This window comes from Lathyrus oleraceus, chromosome 1, assembly GCF_024323335.1.
Source record: "Lathyrus oleraceus cultivar Zhongwan6 chromosome 1, CAAS_Psat_ZW6_1.0, whole genome shotgun sequence".
Lineage (NCBI taxonomy): Eukaryota > Viridiplantae > Streptophyta > Magnoliopsida > Fabales > Fabaceae > Lathyrus > Lathyrus oleraceus.
Genome location: NC_066579.1, coordinates 47,242,590 through 47,258,224, shown reverse-complemented (window position 1 = coordinate 47,258,224; position 15,635 = coordinate 47,242,590). Strand labels below are relative to the sequence as shown.

The following is a 15,635-nucleotide window of genomic DNA, read 5'->3' as shown; positions in this document are numbered from 1 at the left end:
AAAAGCAACGCATTCACTTTTAAATTGTTACCACGAACTGCGAGGTTTTGATCCCTCATTTTTATGTTGGTACATAGACACAAGTCCGAAGGTATTGTCAAACACAAAAATATAATTACTGAATTCTTTTCTCATCCCCACGCTCTATTTATTACAAACATCTTTTTATACCAAAATACATGTACGCATAAGAAAGGACTCCCTAGGAGTACTTAGGACACTTTGGGTGCTAACACATTCCCTCTATGTAACCAACCCCCTTACTTGTAATCTATGTTATTTTATTAGTTTTGATATGAAAACTTCTTATCTTTAGGTTTTGTTCGTACTTTTCCCTTTTCCCTTGGAAACAATAAAAGCCGGTGGCGACTCTGGTTTAATTGACGTTAAGTTTATCCATAGCTTAATAATCATGAATTTACCACTATAGAACCCTACTAGATGATTTCGTCCTTGTTTCTTAAACTATTTTCATCAAAATTAATTATTTAATGTCTCGAAATTTAATTTTCTTCCGATATAATTACAAATTCTAACGTTAAGTGTTTATTAAATTAGTATTTAAAGTTATACTTAATTAAAATTCATGTCAGAACAACCGCAATACACATTGTTGCATCCGCAATGGCAACACCCATAATGACAACCTCATCCGCGATCGTAACCGCAATTTGAAAATATGAAGGTAATCATTTTTTCAAATATCCATAAACCGTTAAAAACCAATCATATCAGGATACACTATGATATATTTTTATAGGTTCATCCACCAAACCATAAAATTTTGTGTTTCTCTTTTAAAACGATAACTTCTAAACTTTCAACGTTGTTAATGATATAATTTCTTTATATTTGAAGTCGTAAAAAATACGAAAAATGAAAGATACATTAAATTTCCTTTTAAAGGTTAATCTTGAAAGCTCACTAACAATTGTTAACAAATTAAACAATATTATAATTAGTCTTCACACTCTTATAATTAGAAAGTGAGAATTAAAATGTAATGTTAAAGTCAAAGACAAATGTAGTAATTTGTTATCCATAAGAGATGAAAAATGATTGTTATTAATACACACAAAAAAGGAACCAAGCAAATAAAAAAGGAAAGTGACATATTTAGACAATAGTAAGTTTGGCTTTTTAATGGTAATCAAGCTTCGACATTCAACTATATATAATGTTCCTCCTTACTTTGAAATAACACAATCAAAATCATTCAAGAGTAGTAAAAGTATCAAAGAAGATATGATGAAGAGGTTGAGTATTACCATAATTGTTTCGTTCCTATATTTTGTAGCTGACTTTGTTGCAGCTCAACCTGGGGTCCTTGACATATCAAAATTTGGTGGAGCACCAAATGCAGATATTACCGTGGTAATAATTATTCTTGTCGAGTTGAAAATTCAAAAAAAAATAATTAATTTCTTATAAATTGTAATTAATTCTTTATTTCATATTCAATAAGGCTTTCACAACTGCTTGGAATGAAGCATGTGCATCAACAACTGCGGCCAAAATTCTGATTCCGGCTGGAACATACAAAATGGGTTTATTAGACGTTAAAGGTCCTTGTAAGGCTCCTATAGAAGTTCAAGTGGATGGCACAATTGAAGCACCTATTAAAAATGATGACCTTAAAGGAGCTGAACAATGGATCAAGTTTGATACTATAGAGTCCTTTACCTTATCAGGAAAAGGAGTTTTTGATGGTCAGGGTGCAGATACATGGAAACATGCTCCAATTGCTTGGAAAGATACTAATTCATCTAAACGTGCAATGGTAAACACAAATAAATAACTATATTCAATAATGAAAAATCTTACTCATATTATACAGTTATAATTAAATTTATTGGTTGAATTCCTTCCAACAGAATATTTATTTTCATGCTCTCACCAACTCATTGGTGACTGGAGTTACATCTAAGGACAGCAAATATTTTCAATTTATGGTTTTGGCGTGTCGCAATATCACATTTAATGCCGTCACAGTTATAGCCCCTGATGAAAGTCCTAATACTGATGGAATCCACATAGGAAGATCAAATGGTGTTACAATTACTAATAGCAACATTGGTACTGGAGATGATTGCATATCATTGGGTGATGGTAGCGAAAAAGTAACTGTCGAAAATGTGAATTGTGGACCTGGACATGGTATTAGTGTTGGAAGCCTTGGAAAGTTAACAACTGAAGAGAATGTAGCAGGTTTAATAGTTAAGAATTGTACTCTAACAAAAACTGAAAATGGTGTGAGGATTAAGACTTGGCCTGATGAACCAGGAAAAATTACTATTACTGATATGCATTTTGAAGATATTACCATGGTTGATGTTATGAACCCTATCATCATTGACCAAGAGTATTGTCCATGGAACCAGTGTTCCAAAAAGGTAATCACTACATCATCTTTAATTATATGTTAATTATAAAATTAGAAGTTATATGACTAATATTACTTCTTGCATGGTTTAGAATCCATCACTAATAAAGATAAGCAAAGTTACATTCAAGAATATTAAGGGCACATCTGGAACAGCAGAAGGAGTGACTATTATTTGCAGTAGTGGTGTACCGTGCGAAGGTGTGGAGTTGAATAATGTTGATCTCACATTCAATGGAGCCCCAGCAAAAGCTAAATGTTCTCATGTCAAACCTTTAGTCATAGGAAAAGCTCCTATTTGTGGAGATTCAGCTTCAGCATCACCTTTAGCGTCACCAGCTTCAGGTGTAACTTCACCTTCAGCTTCACCAACTTCAAATCCAGCATCACCTTCAGCTTCACCAGCTTCAGCTTCAACATCACCTTCAGCTTCACCGGCTTCAGCTTCAGCATCACCTTCAGCTTCACCGGCTTAAGATTCTGATTCAGAGTCAGCTTCACCAGCTTTAGATTGATAATTTTTTTTCTTATAAAGAAAGTAATTTAGGAGATTATAGAAACCATCCCCATAATGCGAGGATATACTAGTATAATCCTGTATGAATACATAACTTGACATGTGTATTAGAGCTATTTTCATGTTTATATGTATTCTTTCTCATATAAAAAATAAATTTCACTTGGTTTGTGTAATAATAAACTTAAATACATTGTTCAAAATACTTGAGATTCATATTTAATAATTTGAAATGTATTGGGATGTAAACAAAAGAGAAGTAGCAAATGATCAAATTCATTTAAATGGTTAGTTGAACCTTAAAATGTAAACACTAAACACACCCAAAGGAAATTTACTACAAATTACTACTTCTCAAATAGGACTCAAAGGTCAACCTAATATTAAAACTATAATGATTAGAAGATCCAAGACCATGTTAACAAGTCCACGGATTTAAGAAATTCTTAATTGCATATGCTTCATGCATAACAACCACTAAAATATTATCATTTTGACCCAGGCCATTGACAAAATTAGTGTATGTTTGGTTTGGTGGTCATGGTTAATTACCTTTTCTTATCATTTTGTTGAAAAGATTAGTGTTGTTTCTTTTGGATTGCCTGCTTTAAGAAAAACCACATGGAGTGTTAAAGATGTTTTGGTGAAAAAAGGCACGTGTAGGATCACATGTTTCAACATGTGTGCAACACATGGAATTTGTCTGAAGGCCATGATGGATGTTGTTCTCAGCGTATTTTTGTTGTTTTATTTTAATTATCCTTGTTGTTGTCTTTTAGCCATGCATTTATTAGTTTTGTTTGTACGATTAAATGGACCCAAACAACCCAGTTGGAGATTTCAATTTGAATTCAAACAAATTAAATGTTTTTGGAGGACGTGGTCTCACCTCAGTATCCCATTCGAGAAAAGCCCCGAAGTTGCATTTTTATTTAAGGAGAACTAAATATAACATTTGAAGTGTGCAATTAATTAAGATTTGTGTGTTAGAGTTTACACTTTGAGTCTTCGTTTATATTGTTGTTTGCGCACCACTCTAACGCCTGCATTCATATCTAAAAGCATATAGTTTGTTTGTTAGTTGAGTTGCAACTCAATGTTCAATATTTTGATTTTTATTGTGATCACTAGGGTTAATGATTGAGACAAAGTGATAGGGGTTCTCATATTTAGGGAAAGTCCTAAATAGAAATACACTTGTAGAATTAAGAAGATAAACATTGAACATGGGGATGTTCATGTAAGACACTTTATACTAATTCAATTGAAGAACGAATTTCTTTTCTTGGGTTAGAAGCCCCCAAGACGTAGGTGTTATTTTCACTGAATAGGGTTAACAATCCTTGATATTCTTTTATTTCTTTACGATTCATCATCTTGTTTTACATTTTTTGTCTATTCAGGTATAAGAATTGGACACATTCGTTAAAGCATCTAGTCTAACATCTACCCCTTTAAGAACATAATTTCAATTGGCATCAGAGCAAACACCCTATCTTCTTTGGGTGTGTAACATGGTTCTTATTATGTTCAAGATGGAGAATATCAAAGGAGAGCAGTTCATTATCAACATATTCTTATGGTATGAAGAATCATCCAAAGATCAGTGCTAAAAAAATCATGATGATTCTAACAATACTACGAAAAACATATATGACAACAATAATGAAAGGCATTTATCATGATTGTATGTCCGTGTTAGATAGCGTGTGATTGTAAGAGTGTTATCACGATCTATTTTTTTGTTGTATTTAACTATAAAGTGTGCTACCTATAATCATAGTTTTATTAAACAAATGTAGTAAAATATTTACAGGTCTTGGGTTCGATACCCAACAACGTCATTTTTGGCGTATATCATTCTGGATAACACTCTTCCTATAAAATAGTTATATTAAAAATCGATTGTAGACTTATTTATCTTTTTTTAAATATATATTTTCTTATTTTACAGAATTCCCAAGTTTTTAAAATGAAGTGCTCTAAATTGTATCAGACAAGAAACATTGACAAACTCATTGGTGAATCATATCAGACCCAAAATTGTATTACATCAAAGTCAAACTTACATTAAGAACCAACAAGTGTATACTACATCAAAACCAAAACAACACAAAACAACCTACAATTCACGTATTATTTCAAATAATAATATCTTGGTGTATTGGTGTCATGACTTTAAACACCTATAATTTCAAATAATAATAATTGTTAGCAAATAACCTTAGAAATTATAACATTCAAAAAATTATGAATACAAAATAAAGAATACATTTTAATTTTTCAACATGGCTTCTTGATGATCATTACGAATAACATGCACATCATTTATATCAACGTCTACACATAAAGTAGGCACTTGTGTGGCGTTATAAGGAGTTAAAGGAATATCAAACTTTCACCAATACGAGGAATGCATTTTCCTTGGAGAATAATTGACCACCTCCTCTATAAGTTCGAAGGGCCTGTCACATAAAAAACTTGTTTTTTCTGGGTAGCAATGATGACCAGTACAATCATATCGGTTTTCTTGGCATGGTCAACCCTTGTGAACTTAACTAATCAGTTTTTATACCATTATTATTGAGAACCCACATGCATTTACATAAAGGCACTATGAAAATAATATAATCAATCTCCAAAATCTTCTTAATGACACCACATAAAACTTTAGATGCCAGTATAAGATTCTTATCTTTCATACTAGAGAACCACGTAATTTTAGCTTCAACCATAACCCCAATATTTTCCATTGTGTTACGATCATCTTTTCCATTTGTATAAATGGAAAATTTACTAAAGTGATATCCAATCCAAGTTATCACATTAAACTTTTTCATGTACGACAATCATTTATTTATCTCTGATACACTTTCATCATTAGAAGTCCTTTCATTAAACTAACTTATGATTTTCTTGTTATGCTCTATCAACAACCACTTCTCACTCATTCAGTGATAATTTTTATTTGTGGGTATCTATGTAAGATTATTCAATGCATATAAATATGCTTGAAGAAATACATCATGAACCATTTCCTTAACATTTAAGCATTGAGTACCTCTACCTCCATAATTGCCAGCATGATGAGACTTTGAAATTCCTATAGACTCTGCTTCCAATAAATAGTATTAAAAAAACTCAACATCTTCTTCTATCAGGTACCTTTCAACGACCGAAGCTTATGGTCGGTGATGATTCTTCATATATCCTTTAAATATCTTCATGTATCAACATGCTGGATTCATTCGCCTTAAATAAACTGAACCATAACATCTTATTTTTCTTACCAGATGAACAAGTAAGTGAACCATAATGTCAAAAATGATAGAGGATAATACATCTTCAATTGGAAAAAGATTATTGCAACCCCATCTTCTAATTCATCTAATTTTTTGAAATCCAGATTTCTATTACATATAGAATTGCATAATAATCACATTTTGGTTATAGTTAGTCTTACATTTTTTTGGAAGGGTGCCACAGATAGCCACTAGTAGAAGTTATTGCATCAAGACATGACACTCATGTGATTTTAAGCCAATTAACATAAGTTCCTTCATTGATACAAGTTTCTTGATGTTTGACGAGTAACCTTGGGGAACTTTGATACCATGCGAACACTCACTTATCTTTTCCTTTTTAGATAGAGCATGCCATGCAGGAGGAAAATAGGTTCTTTTTCCTCTATATTCTTGAGTAAATTGTGTTCATATACTCATCTCAACCATATCTAAACAGGAATTCTTACTATCTTTAGTATTTACTTGAATCTTTAGAAGTGTTTTTATAACACTATCACACATATTTTTCTCCACATGCATCACATTAAGACAATATCTTGTATTGAGGTTAGAGCTATGTGGAAGATCGAAGAACACCAATCTTTTTTTCTAAATATTTCTATCAACATGACCTATTTTATTCTTTTTTAAAAACAACAGTAAGGTGTACTTGTCATTGATACACTTCATTTCCCATTAAAGGTTTATGAGCGATTTCACACAGTCGAACTCCATTAAAAGCCTTTCATAATCTACGATAAGGATGATTGGGTTTTAGAAATTTCGGTTGCCCAAGGTAAATGGTCTTTTTTATAAACTCAAGTTAATAAAAACATGTATTATATTCACATGTAGGACACACTTTATGTTGTTTGACACTGTATTCAGCCAAATTACCCTATGTAGTGCAATATCCCATATCCTTTAAAATTTTCTATACCTTGTCAGTTGAGTCAAATTCTTAAATGCTATAGTCTTTGTCAGTTAGAACAAATAGAGTTATTATTGAACTCAAATAAGTGTAACTATTATTCAGTTCCATTGACCTTTATAGATTTGTGCAAGAAAGGACATTTTGGTAACATTAATTAATCTCCAATTACTCACTAGAAGAAATATCTGAATTTTAGATATTTTCTCTTCTCTCTATTACCAACTAGATGCCGTTCTTATTAAGAAGAAAAAGATAAGTTGGGAGAAGAAGAAAATAAAGAGAGAAGAGAAAGAGAAATAAGAAGAAGAAACTTTCAGAGAAAAAGAGTAGGAAGGTATGAATAAGATTACAATATTAACACTCATCATCTTCTTGATTCAAGGTGGGTTCCTAGGTAGACATAACTTATGTTTTATGTGTTTTTATTGTGAGCGTGAATTTAGGGTTGATGCATAAATATATTGTGTTTTACTTACTTGTAGGTGAAAACCCATGATAAATGGTATTGAATTGTGTATCATGATGCTATGTGTTATTTATTGATGCTTGTTTCTCACTCTATTAAGTATTCTTACTGCATCTTTCTTGTAATTCTCTCTAGGCGAGGGAAATGCTCGATAAGAAAGTGTATCAATTCCAATCAGAAGTTGTTTTAAAATTCTCTTTATGCAAGGACATGTCTCTCTATGCAAGACAAACGATTTTAAAGGTAAATGACATTCTAGATCATCTAGCTTGAGCCTTGCTAGGAGCTCACCTAGACGCCTTGCTCAAATAGGAAGAGGAAAACTAGAGCTTTGGGCTATCTACCTTGCCTGAAGCTCGCTAAGCAAGGGTTTTAATGATTTAAAAAATACTTTGTTTACCTATTTCCACCATAAAATGGGAAGCGTAGTGTAGCGGTGTATTCGTCGCTATATGATCTATCGATTAAATCACAAGCAAGGTATACAATGAAATTTCGAGTCGCCACCGCACTTTTATTTATCCAAAGGACTGGCTAAAAAGCGAACAAAAGCCTAAGAAGTTTTACACGTAGAAAACTAATAAAAAGATCAGAGAGTCTGGGTAAGGGGTAAATTACGCAATGGGAAGGTGTTAGGCACCCACTACGTCCTAGGTACTCCTAGGGAGCCCTTTTCACACTTGTTGTATAAAATTGTTATTTGTTATGACATAAGTATTGTGCAAACATGATTGGGATGATGAGAAAAGAATGTACATTTTATTCTTGGGTTTGAACGGATGAACCCGCTGCCTACGTACCTTCCATCAAAGGTAAGGATCAAAACGCCGTAGTTCGGCTAAAAGATTTCCAAAAGTTGGTGGATTCAATTTTAAACACAAGCACTGAGGCTTTTCATTATCAATGGGAGAACTTCTTAGAAGGATTTCCAAAAGTAGGGTCAAAGTATGATTAAGATTAATTCAAAGAAGTATTATGAAATGGAGTTTTTTGAAAAAAAGTCAAGGACTTGGGGTCCAGGTTTTTAATTTAAAAGCATGAAGATGTTTGCACAATATCTATGTCAAGTTTGAAATCAAAGTGTGAATAGGTCTAGGACATAATGAGGATGAATGAATGAGGATGGATTGTAAAACTTCTTAGAAGGTTCACTTCTTGAAATCATATAGAAGATGATTCAAGTGTGTCTTTTGGAATGAGCAATGGATAATAACAAACAAAGAAAGAAGAAAATCAACAAAAGCGGATACCGGATGCCAATTACTGGGCTTATACCAATCTCCTAAAACAGAACGGGATATCAGAGGCCACTCAATGGTCTTACACTAATCTCCTCAAACAAAGAAATAAAAGGCGGATACCGGATACCAATAGATGGATTTACACCAGTCTCCTGAAACAGAAATGGATATCAGATGCCACTCAATGGACTTACACTAATCTCCTAACAAAAGAAAACAAATATGAAATATGGAAGTCAACTGCCAATCTATCTGGACTTAGGTTAACTCCACATATGATCATAGGAAAACAATGCCACATTACAGGGACTTACAATGGATCCTCACATACAAGAACAGAAGCAACACATGATCATAGGAAAGCAAATGCCAACTTACAGGGACTTACAATTGCAACCTCACATATAAACAAACAAACCAACTTATGATCACAGGAGAGCAAATGCCAACTTACAGGGACTTACAATTGCAACCTCACATACAATCAAATGCATCAAGCAAAGATAAGATGAGTGGCCAAGGTGATGGTCTTATACTCACTTCCATATCATAGGAGCAATGGCCAATGAATGGTCTTACAATTGTCCTCAATGGGCAAACAACAATGATAAGTCATACAGACAAATGAGATGATTATGCATTGATGAGCAATTAATGATGATGATAAATGCATGAAGCATACAAGCAAACATGTGCATATGAAGTAATCAATCAAATGAAGTCAATCAGCACACACTATAACCACACAATGAGGCTCACACAAGAGGGTTAGGCACTGAGGCCAACTGGAATAGGGTCAAAAGTTGCTCTTAACCTTGCCATTGAGAGGCTAAGGTGAAGCAGATGAAAGGATATGAGGGGTGTGCCTCATTGCTCTTATCCCTGATCAGGGAGAGCGTTTCAGAAAGTGTGGGAGTTCAGAAAGTAGGAACTCTCTCCACATATTATTGACTCGATTGATCTTGGGTTTTGATCTCAATGCTACAACCATGTAATGGGAGCAAGGAGAAGACTCACAGAATAGTAGGGGATAGGTTGCTTATCCCTTTGATCTACCAATTGCCTTATTTGAAGGACTTTTCCTGCTTGGGACAAAATTAAACACACACAAGCATTGCCTCTTAAGGAGGACTTCAGACAGTTTGCCCGGCCAAATAACAGGCCGGGTCTCCAGACTACATGAAGAAAGAGGGATTATACCTCAAAAGCAAATTGCTAAATAGCCAAAGCAAAGCAAGTTCAAAGAACTAAGCAACTAAGTGGTACCTGAAATAGTCAAACAAATCAGTACACAGTTCAACAGTTAAAGCAACATGAAGTAGTCAAAACAGATAAGCAAATGTGCAAAGCACAAGACTCAAATCATATGAGTCAAACCACCTACAAAACAAAGGTTAGCTCATGATAAACAATCAAGCTTAATCACATTAGATTGTTCTCTTTGAAGCATTGTTGCTTAACCTGAAACAATGAGCTCAAACATAAGCAACAGGACCACTAGGACAAGCCTAGGGTCAAAAGAGGATGAGAAAGTCAAAACAGCAAATGAAAGTCAACCAAAATCAAGTTCAAACATTCAAGAAGCAAACTCAATTGGTCCCACATTCATATCATTCATCATCATGATTTTATAGACAAAAGAAGGCAAAGCATGGCAAATTGGTGCACATAGAAGTCAACAGAAAGACTTGCATCAAAAGTCAACTCAAACATTTTCAAAAATCACCAAATAATTCATGATCAATCCTAACACCTAGCATGGTAAGCATGTAAAATTTCATCATAATTGGACAAGTGGAAGGCAGTCAATGAAAATCATGAAGTCAAAGCAAATTTGAATATGCTCAATGAAGTCAACAGCAAGACTTAGCTCAAAACCCAACATAGTCAATTCCAAAAATCATCAAATAATTCATGGTCAATCACAATCCATAACATGGCATACATATGAAATTTCAGCTCAATTGGATCATGGGAAGATGGTCAATTAAAATCAGGAAGTCAAAACAATTTCAAGCATGCACAAAGAAGTCAAACATTCATGGGTCAACTTCAAAAAATCATAACTAAATGAAAACAGATGAGAAATGAATGGGATCAACACCAATGCAAAGCTCAAGATGTCTATTATGTACATGTAAAATTTCATGATCATCCAATCAGGTATGAGAATTTCACAAATGAAATGGCAAGATGTGTCACACAAAGTCAACATTTGACTTGGCAGGGAAGACAAATCTCAAACAAATAGGAAATGGCATAATTAAATCCAAGAAAATTCACATACAAACTAGACATATAAGAGAAGGATCATGCATAATTTCACATCAATTGGAGGTCAGGAAGCATGTCAACAAAAATCATGAAATTGCATATCATTGGTGTGACACAAATTGTCACACCCTACTTCAAAAATTCATATCTCACAAACCACATATGATAAATTCAAAAACTCTACATCAAAACAAACATGAATGAGTGTAGATTAACCACAAAAAATTTCAGGAGCATTGGATACATCATCACAATTTCACAATGGTTTTGGCAAAATGTACAAAATGTGCATACATGTCAAGAAACCTAATACCATTTAAAATCCAGCCATCCAAAAAATCAATAAAAATCATGATAAAATAGTAGACATTCATGTGAATATGATGAAAAAAATTTCATGAATTTTGGAATTGAAATACACGAGTTATGAATTTTGTAAGTTGAGTAATCAATTTGGAATAAAATGAACAACATAACATGGTTCAATGGTCAAAGTGTTGACCGAGTGGCATTTTTGTGATTATGCACATCACTTATCAAAACGCAACATTTAGCACACGCAGAGGAAATGTTGTGATTGGTCTGCTATCAATGGAACAGTAACATGCCAACAGAAGTAACCAAACGCGTTCTGGAAAAACCCTAGGGCTTGCTACAGTAGCTTCATCGTTCTCATCAAATCAACATGAATTTTTTCACCCAGAAATCGAAATTAAACATGGCATTCAGTGCATCTAACATCATATATCATCACTACAACATCCATAACCATTAAATCCATCTATCAAAGAAGAAACAAACAAGAACAATTTCGAACATGATACTTTAAACTTAGATTTCTCTCAGCACAAGCAACCAAAACGCACGATTTTAAGCTTAATGCAACCAGCAAACAAAGATCTACAAGAGGCATGGCATAGTTTAATGAAATATGAGATTCGAAAATTTACTTGTTTATGAAGAAACTTGAGAAACAGTTGTTATTTTGATGATGTTGGCTCGAACAGATGCTCCTGATGGTTGATGTTGATGTATACTTGAAGAAACTTGGCTCAATGATGCTTGAAAATGTCCAAATCTCGATTTGCCATTGTTGTGCTTTGGAGAAAACAGAGCTCGAAATGAGCTTCCAACTGGGGTTTGATGTTGCAAAAAGCTTCTAAATGATGTCCAGATGATGAAACAATGAAGGTGGCTCGAGCTCTTTTGAAGTTTCAGCAGAAATTTTCTCAAATGCAAGGAGAGTGTTTTTGAGAGGAGAGAGTTTTCTGTGCGTTTTCAGGCTGCTAGCTAGGGTTGGATTCTCAGAAAATGAAGTTATATACTTCTGTTTTACACTGCTAAACAAATGCTAATCGTGCTTATCACAAAATAAAGTGAATTTGCTCTTTTGCTAATTTTAACCAAATGCACATGGAGGTGTAAGGTCTGCCCGAGTTTGGGCCTCAAACATGTCTCAAATATCAATTAAAACAAGTTCCAAATGGCCAAATGTGATGAAAATGTTTAATTCAAAAAATCACTTTTTGCACATACTTGAAATTAATAAAGTCAAGTCCAAAAATGCCATTTTGCATGGTGAGGTTTTGGTAAAGGATGAATGAATTTTTGGAAAGAGGGGAACAAATGGAGCTTGTAGGAAAAAACCCCACTAAAATTGGCCTTGTGGTTCATGAGATATGGCCCTTTGAAGTTCATGATTTTGTGAAAATGAATCGATCATATCTTGCCAACCATACATGGGATTTGGGTGTTCTTGGACTTTTTGGAAATGGGAGAACAAGATCTTCAACTTTCATGTTGGGCAAAAATTCATTTGAAGCTTGTATCATGATGCAAGTTGAGGATCAAGAAGTTTCCATTTTTGGCAGTTGAAATTACAGGTCCACTTTCTATTTTGGGAAATTTCTGATTTTGCTCCAAATTCTTCCATGATGGTATTTGACATGATATATGAGGCTTATATGGACATGAATGAGCTCCTTCAAATCAATTCCATCCACCAAATCACTGATTAAATCTACAGTTGACCAAGTTTGACTTCAATTGACTTTTCTAGGGTTTTGCATGATTGAAGCATTTCTGATGAATTCCAAACCCTAATTCCTTGAGACCTTGACTTCAAATGATGTCCCAAGTCATATGAACTCTTGATTATTGATCATGGTGCCCAAATTCTGCAAGAATGGTCACCATCCACTGCAATGACTGACTTTTGACTGACTTTGACCTAATTGGCTGATGATTGCTTCAACTGCAAGCAACATGGTTAGATGACAATATTTTTGTACTTTTTGGTTAGTAAACATATGAAAGGCAAAGATATACAAATGCAAAACATGCTTGGTGATCAAGAACCAACTCACAAGGTATCCCAACCACTAGGAGGGGAGCTAGGGCATGCAATGATCCTTGAGGCCTTGATATGATATGATATGGGCCATGAGGGATCTTAGGGCCAAAATTGGGGTCTTACAGATGCCCCTATTTAAGGTCATTCTAGCCGGAGAAGTGAAGTTTAGAAATCTTCATCTCGACGCGGTAGAATGGGCTTAAATAACAGTAATGAGACAAATTTTGGTCCCTAAGAGACCTCATGATGCAGATGTATGCATGCAAAAGACATAAATTCTGTGGGGAATATGGTTCACACAGAAGAAAAGACGATCCATCGGAGTAATACACTCACCAGGAACAGAGACTCTGACAAGACTCTAGTTGGGGATAAACAAAACTGACACCGCGTGAACAAGACACGACTATGATTAGGGAAAAGAAAACAGGCTGGAGACCTCACAAGGGAGTGAAGGACTCACATTGGGGAAAAGAATTCCAAAGGAAAATAAATCCATTGGAGAGACACAAGCTGACTCCTGGGGAGAAGTAAAAAGAAGTTCCACTAGGGAATCACAAGAACGAGGTGTTACCGGGTATAAGGGTAACAAACTCAGGAAGGAACACCAAGGATACCGGGTTGTAGGTATGTAAAAGGTGACCGACCAAAGACGTGAATTGGTGTGTGTTCCAAAACACTCATCATCCTGAAGAGAGCGAAAGCAAACTTGTTTATAGGATGGATATTTGATTCTGTAAAGAATGCAAATCTTACTCAGTTGGGGAAACAAACAAAGTGTTCGACAAAAGAGTGCATGAGATATATTATTCATAGCCGTCAAAACGTGAATAATGTACTCGCATGGAAAGTTATCCTGAACCGGGTTGTAGGTTGTTTATAGGATAAAAATCCGAAGACGTGAATTTGTTTGTGTTCCAAGACACTCATCACCCTGAAGAAAGCTAGAACAGCAGACTTGTTTATAGGATGGCCGAAAAAACGTGAATTGGTGTGTGTTCCAAAACACTCATCACCCTGAAGAAAGCTAGAACAGCAGACTTGTTTAAAGGATGGACAAAAAAGCGTGAATTGGTGTGTGTTCCAAAACACTCATCACCCTGAAGAAAGCTAGAACAACAGACTTGTTTATAGGATGGACAAAAAACGTGAATTGGTGTGTGTTCCAAAACACTCATCACCCTGAAGAAAGCTAGAACAGCAGACTTGTTTATAGGATGGACAAAAAACGTGAATTGGTGTGTGTTCCAAAACACTCATCACCCTGAAGAAAGCTAGAACAGCAGACTTGTTTAAAGGATGGACAAAAAAGCGTGAATTGGTGTATGTTCCAAAACACTCATCACCCTGAAGAAAGCTAGAACAGCAGACTTGTTTAAAGGATGGACAAAAAAGCGTGAATTGGTGTGTGTTCCAAAACACTCATCACCCTGAAGAAAGCTAGAACAACAGACTTGTTTAAAGGATGGACAAAAAAGCGTGAATTGGTGTGTGTTCCAAAACACTCATCACCCTGAAGAAAGCTAGAACAGCCGACTTGTTTATAGGATGGACAAAAAACGTGAATTGGTGTGTGTTCCAAAACACTCATCACCCTGAAGAAAGCTAGAACAGCAGACTTGTTTATAGGATGGACAAAAAACGTGAATTGGTGTGTGTTCCAAAACACTCATCACCCTGAAGAAAGCTAGAACAGCAGACTTGTTTAAAGGATGGACAAAAAAGCGTGAATTGGTGTGTGTTCCAAAACACTCATCACCCTGAAGAAAGCTAGAACAGCAGACTTGTTTAAAGGATGGACAAAAAAGCGTGAATTGGTGTGTGTTCCAAAACACTCATCACCCTGAAGAAAGCTAGAACAGCAGACTTGTTTAAAGGATGGACAAAAAAGCGTGAATTGGTGTGTGTTCCAAAACACTCATCACCCTGAAGAAAGCTAGAACAACAGACTTGTTTATAGGATGGACAAAAAACGTGAATTGGTGTGTGTTCCAAAACACTCATCACCCTGAAGAAAGCTAGAACAGCAGACTTGTTTAAAGGATGGACAAAAAAGCGTGAATTGGTGTGTGTTCCAAAACACTCATCACCCTGAAGAAAGCTAGAACAGCAGACTTGTTTAAAGGATGGACAAAAAAGCATGAATTGGTGTGTGTTCCAAAACACTCATCATCCAAAACACA

At 34.8% G+C, this 15,635-nt stretch overlaps 1 protein-coding gene across 1 annotated transcript; it reads left to right on the top strand.

Annotated features, from left to right (window-relative positions):
- Positions 1-1,208: 1,208 nt before the first annotated feature.
- Positions 1,209-3,047, top strand: LOC127099001 (polygalacturonase). The gene is made up of 4 exons (XM_051037372.1): positions 1,209-1,374; positions 1,466-1,780; positions 1,875-2,393; positions 2,476-3,047. Exons 1-4 carry the CDS (start codon positions 1,246-1,248, stop codon positions 2,857-2,859), a joined length of 1,347 nt encoding a protein of 448 aa, XP_050893329.1. The 5' UTR covers positions 1,209-1,245; the 3' UTR covers positions 2,860-3,047.
- The last annotated feature ends 12,588 nt before the right edge of the window (positions 3,048-15,635 follow it).

Bases quoted from the DNA above. Each gene is read 5' to 3' on its own strand.
- LOC127099001 (XM_051037372.1), top strand. From the start codon at position 1,246: ATGATGAAGAGGTTGAGTATTACCATAATTGTTTCGTTCCTATATTTT. The intron at 1,375-1,465 runs GTAATAATTATT...ATATTCAATAAG, and splicing joins CAAATGCAGATATTACCGTG to GCTTTCACAACTGCTTGGAA. The intron at 2,394-2,475 runs GTAATCACTACA...TGCATGGTTTAG, and splicing joins GGAACCAGTGTTCCAAAAAG to AATCCATCACTAATAAAGAT.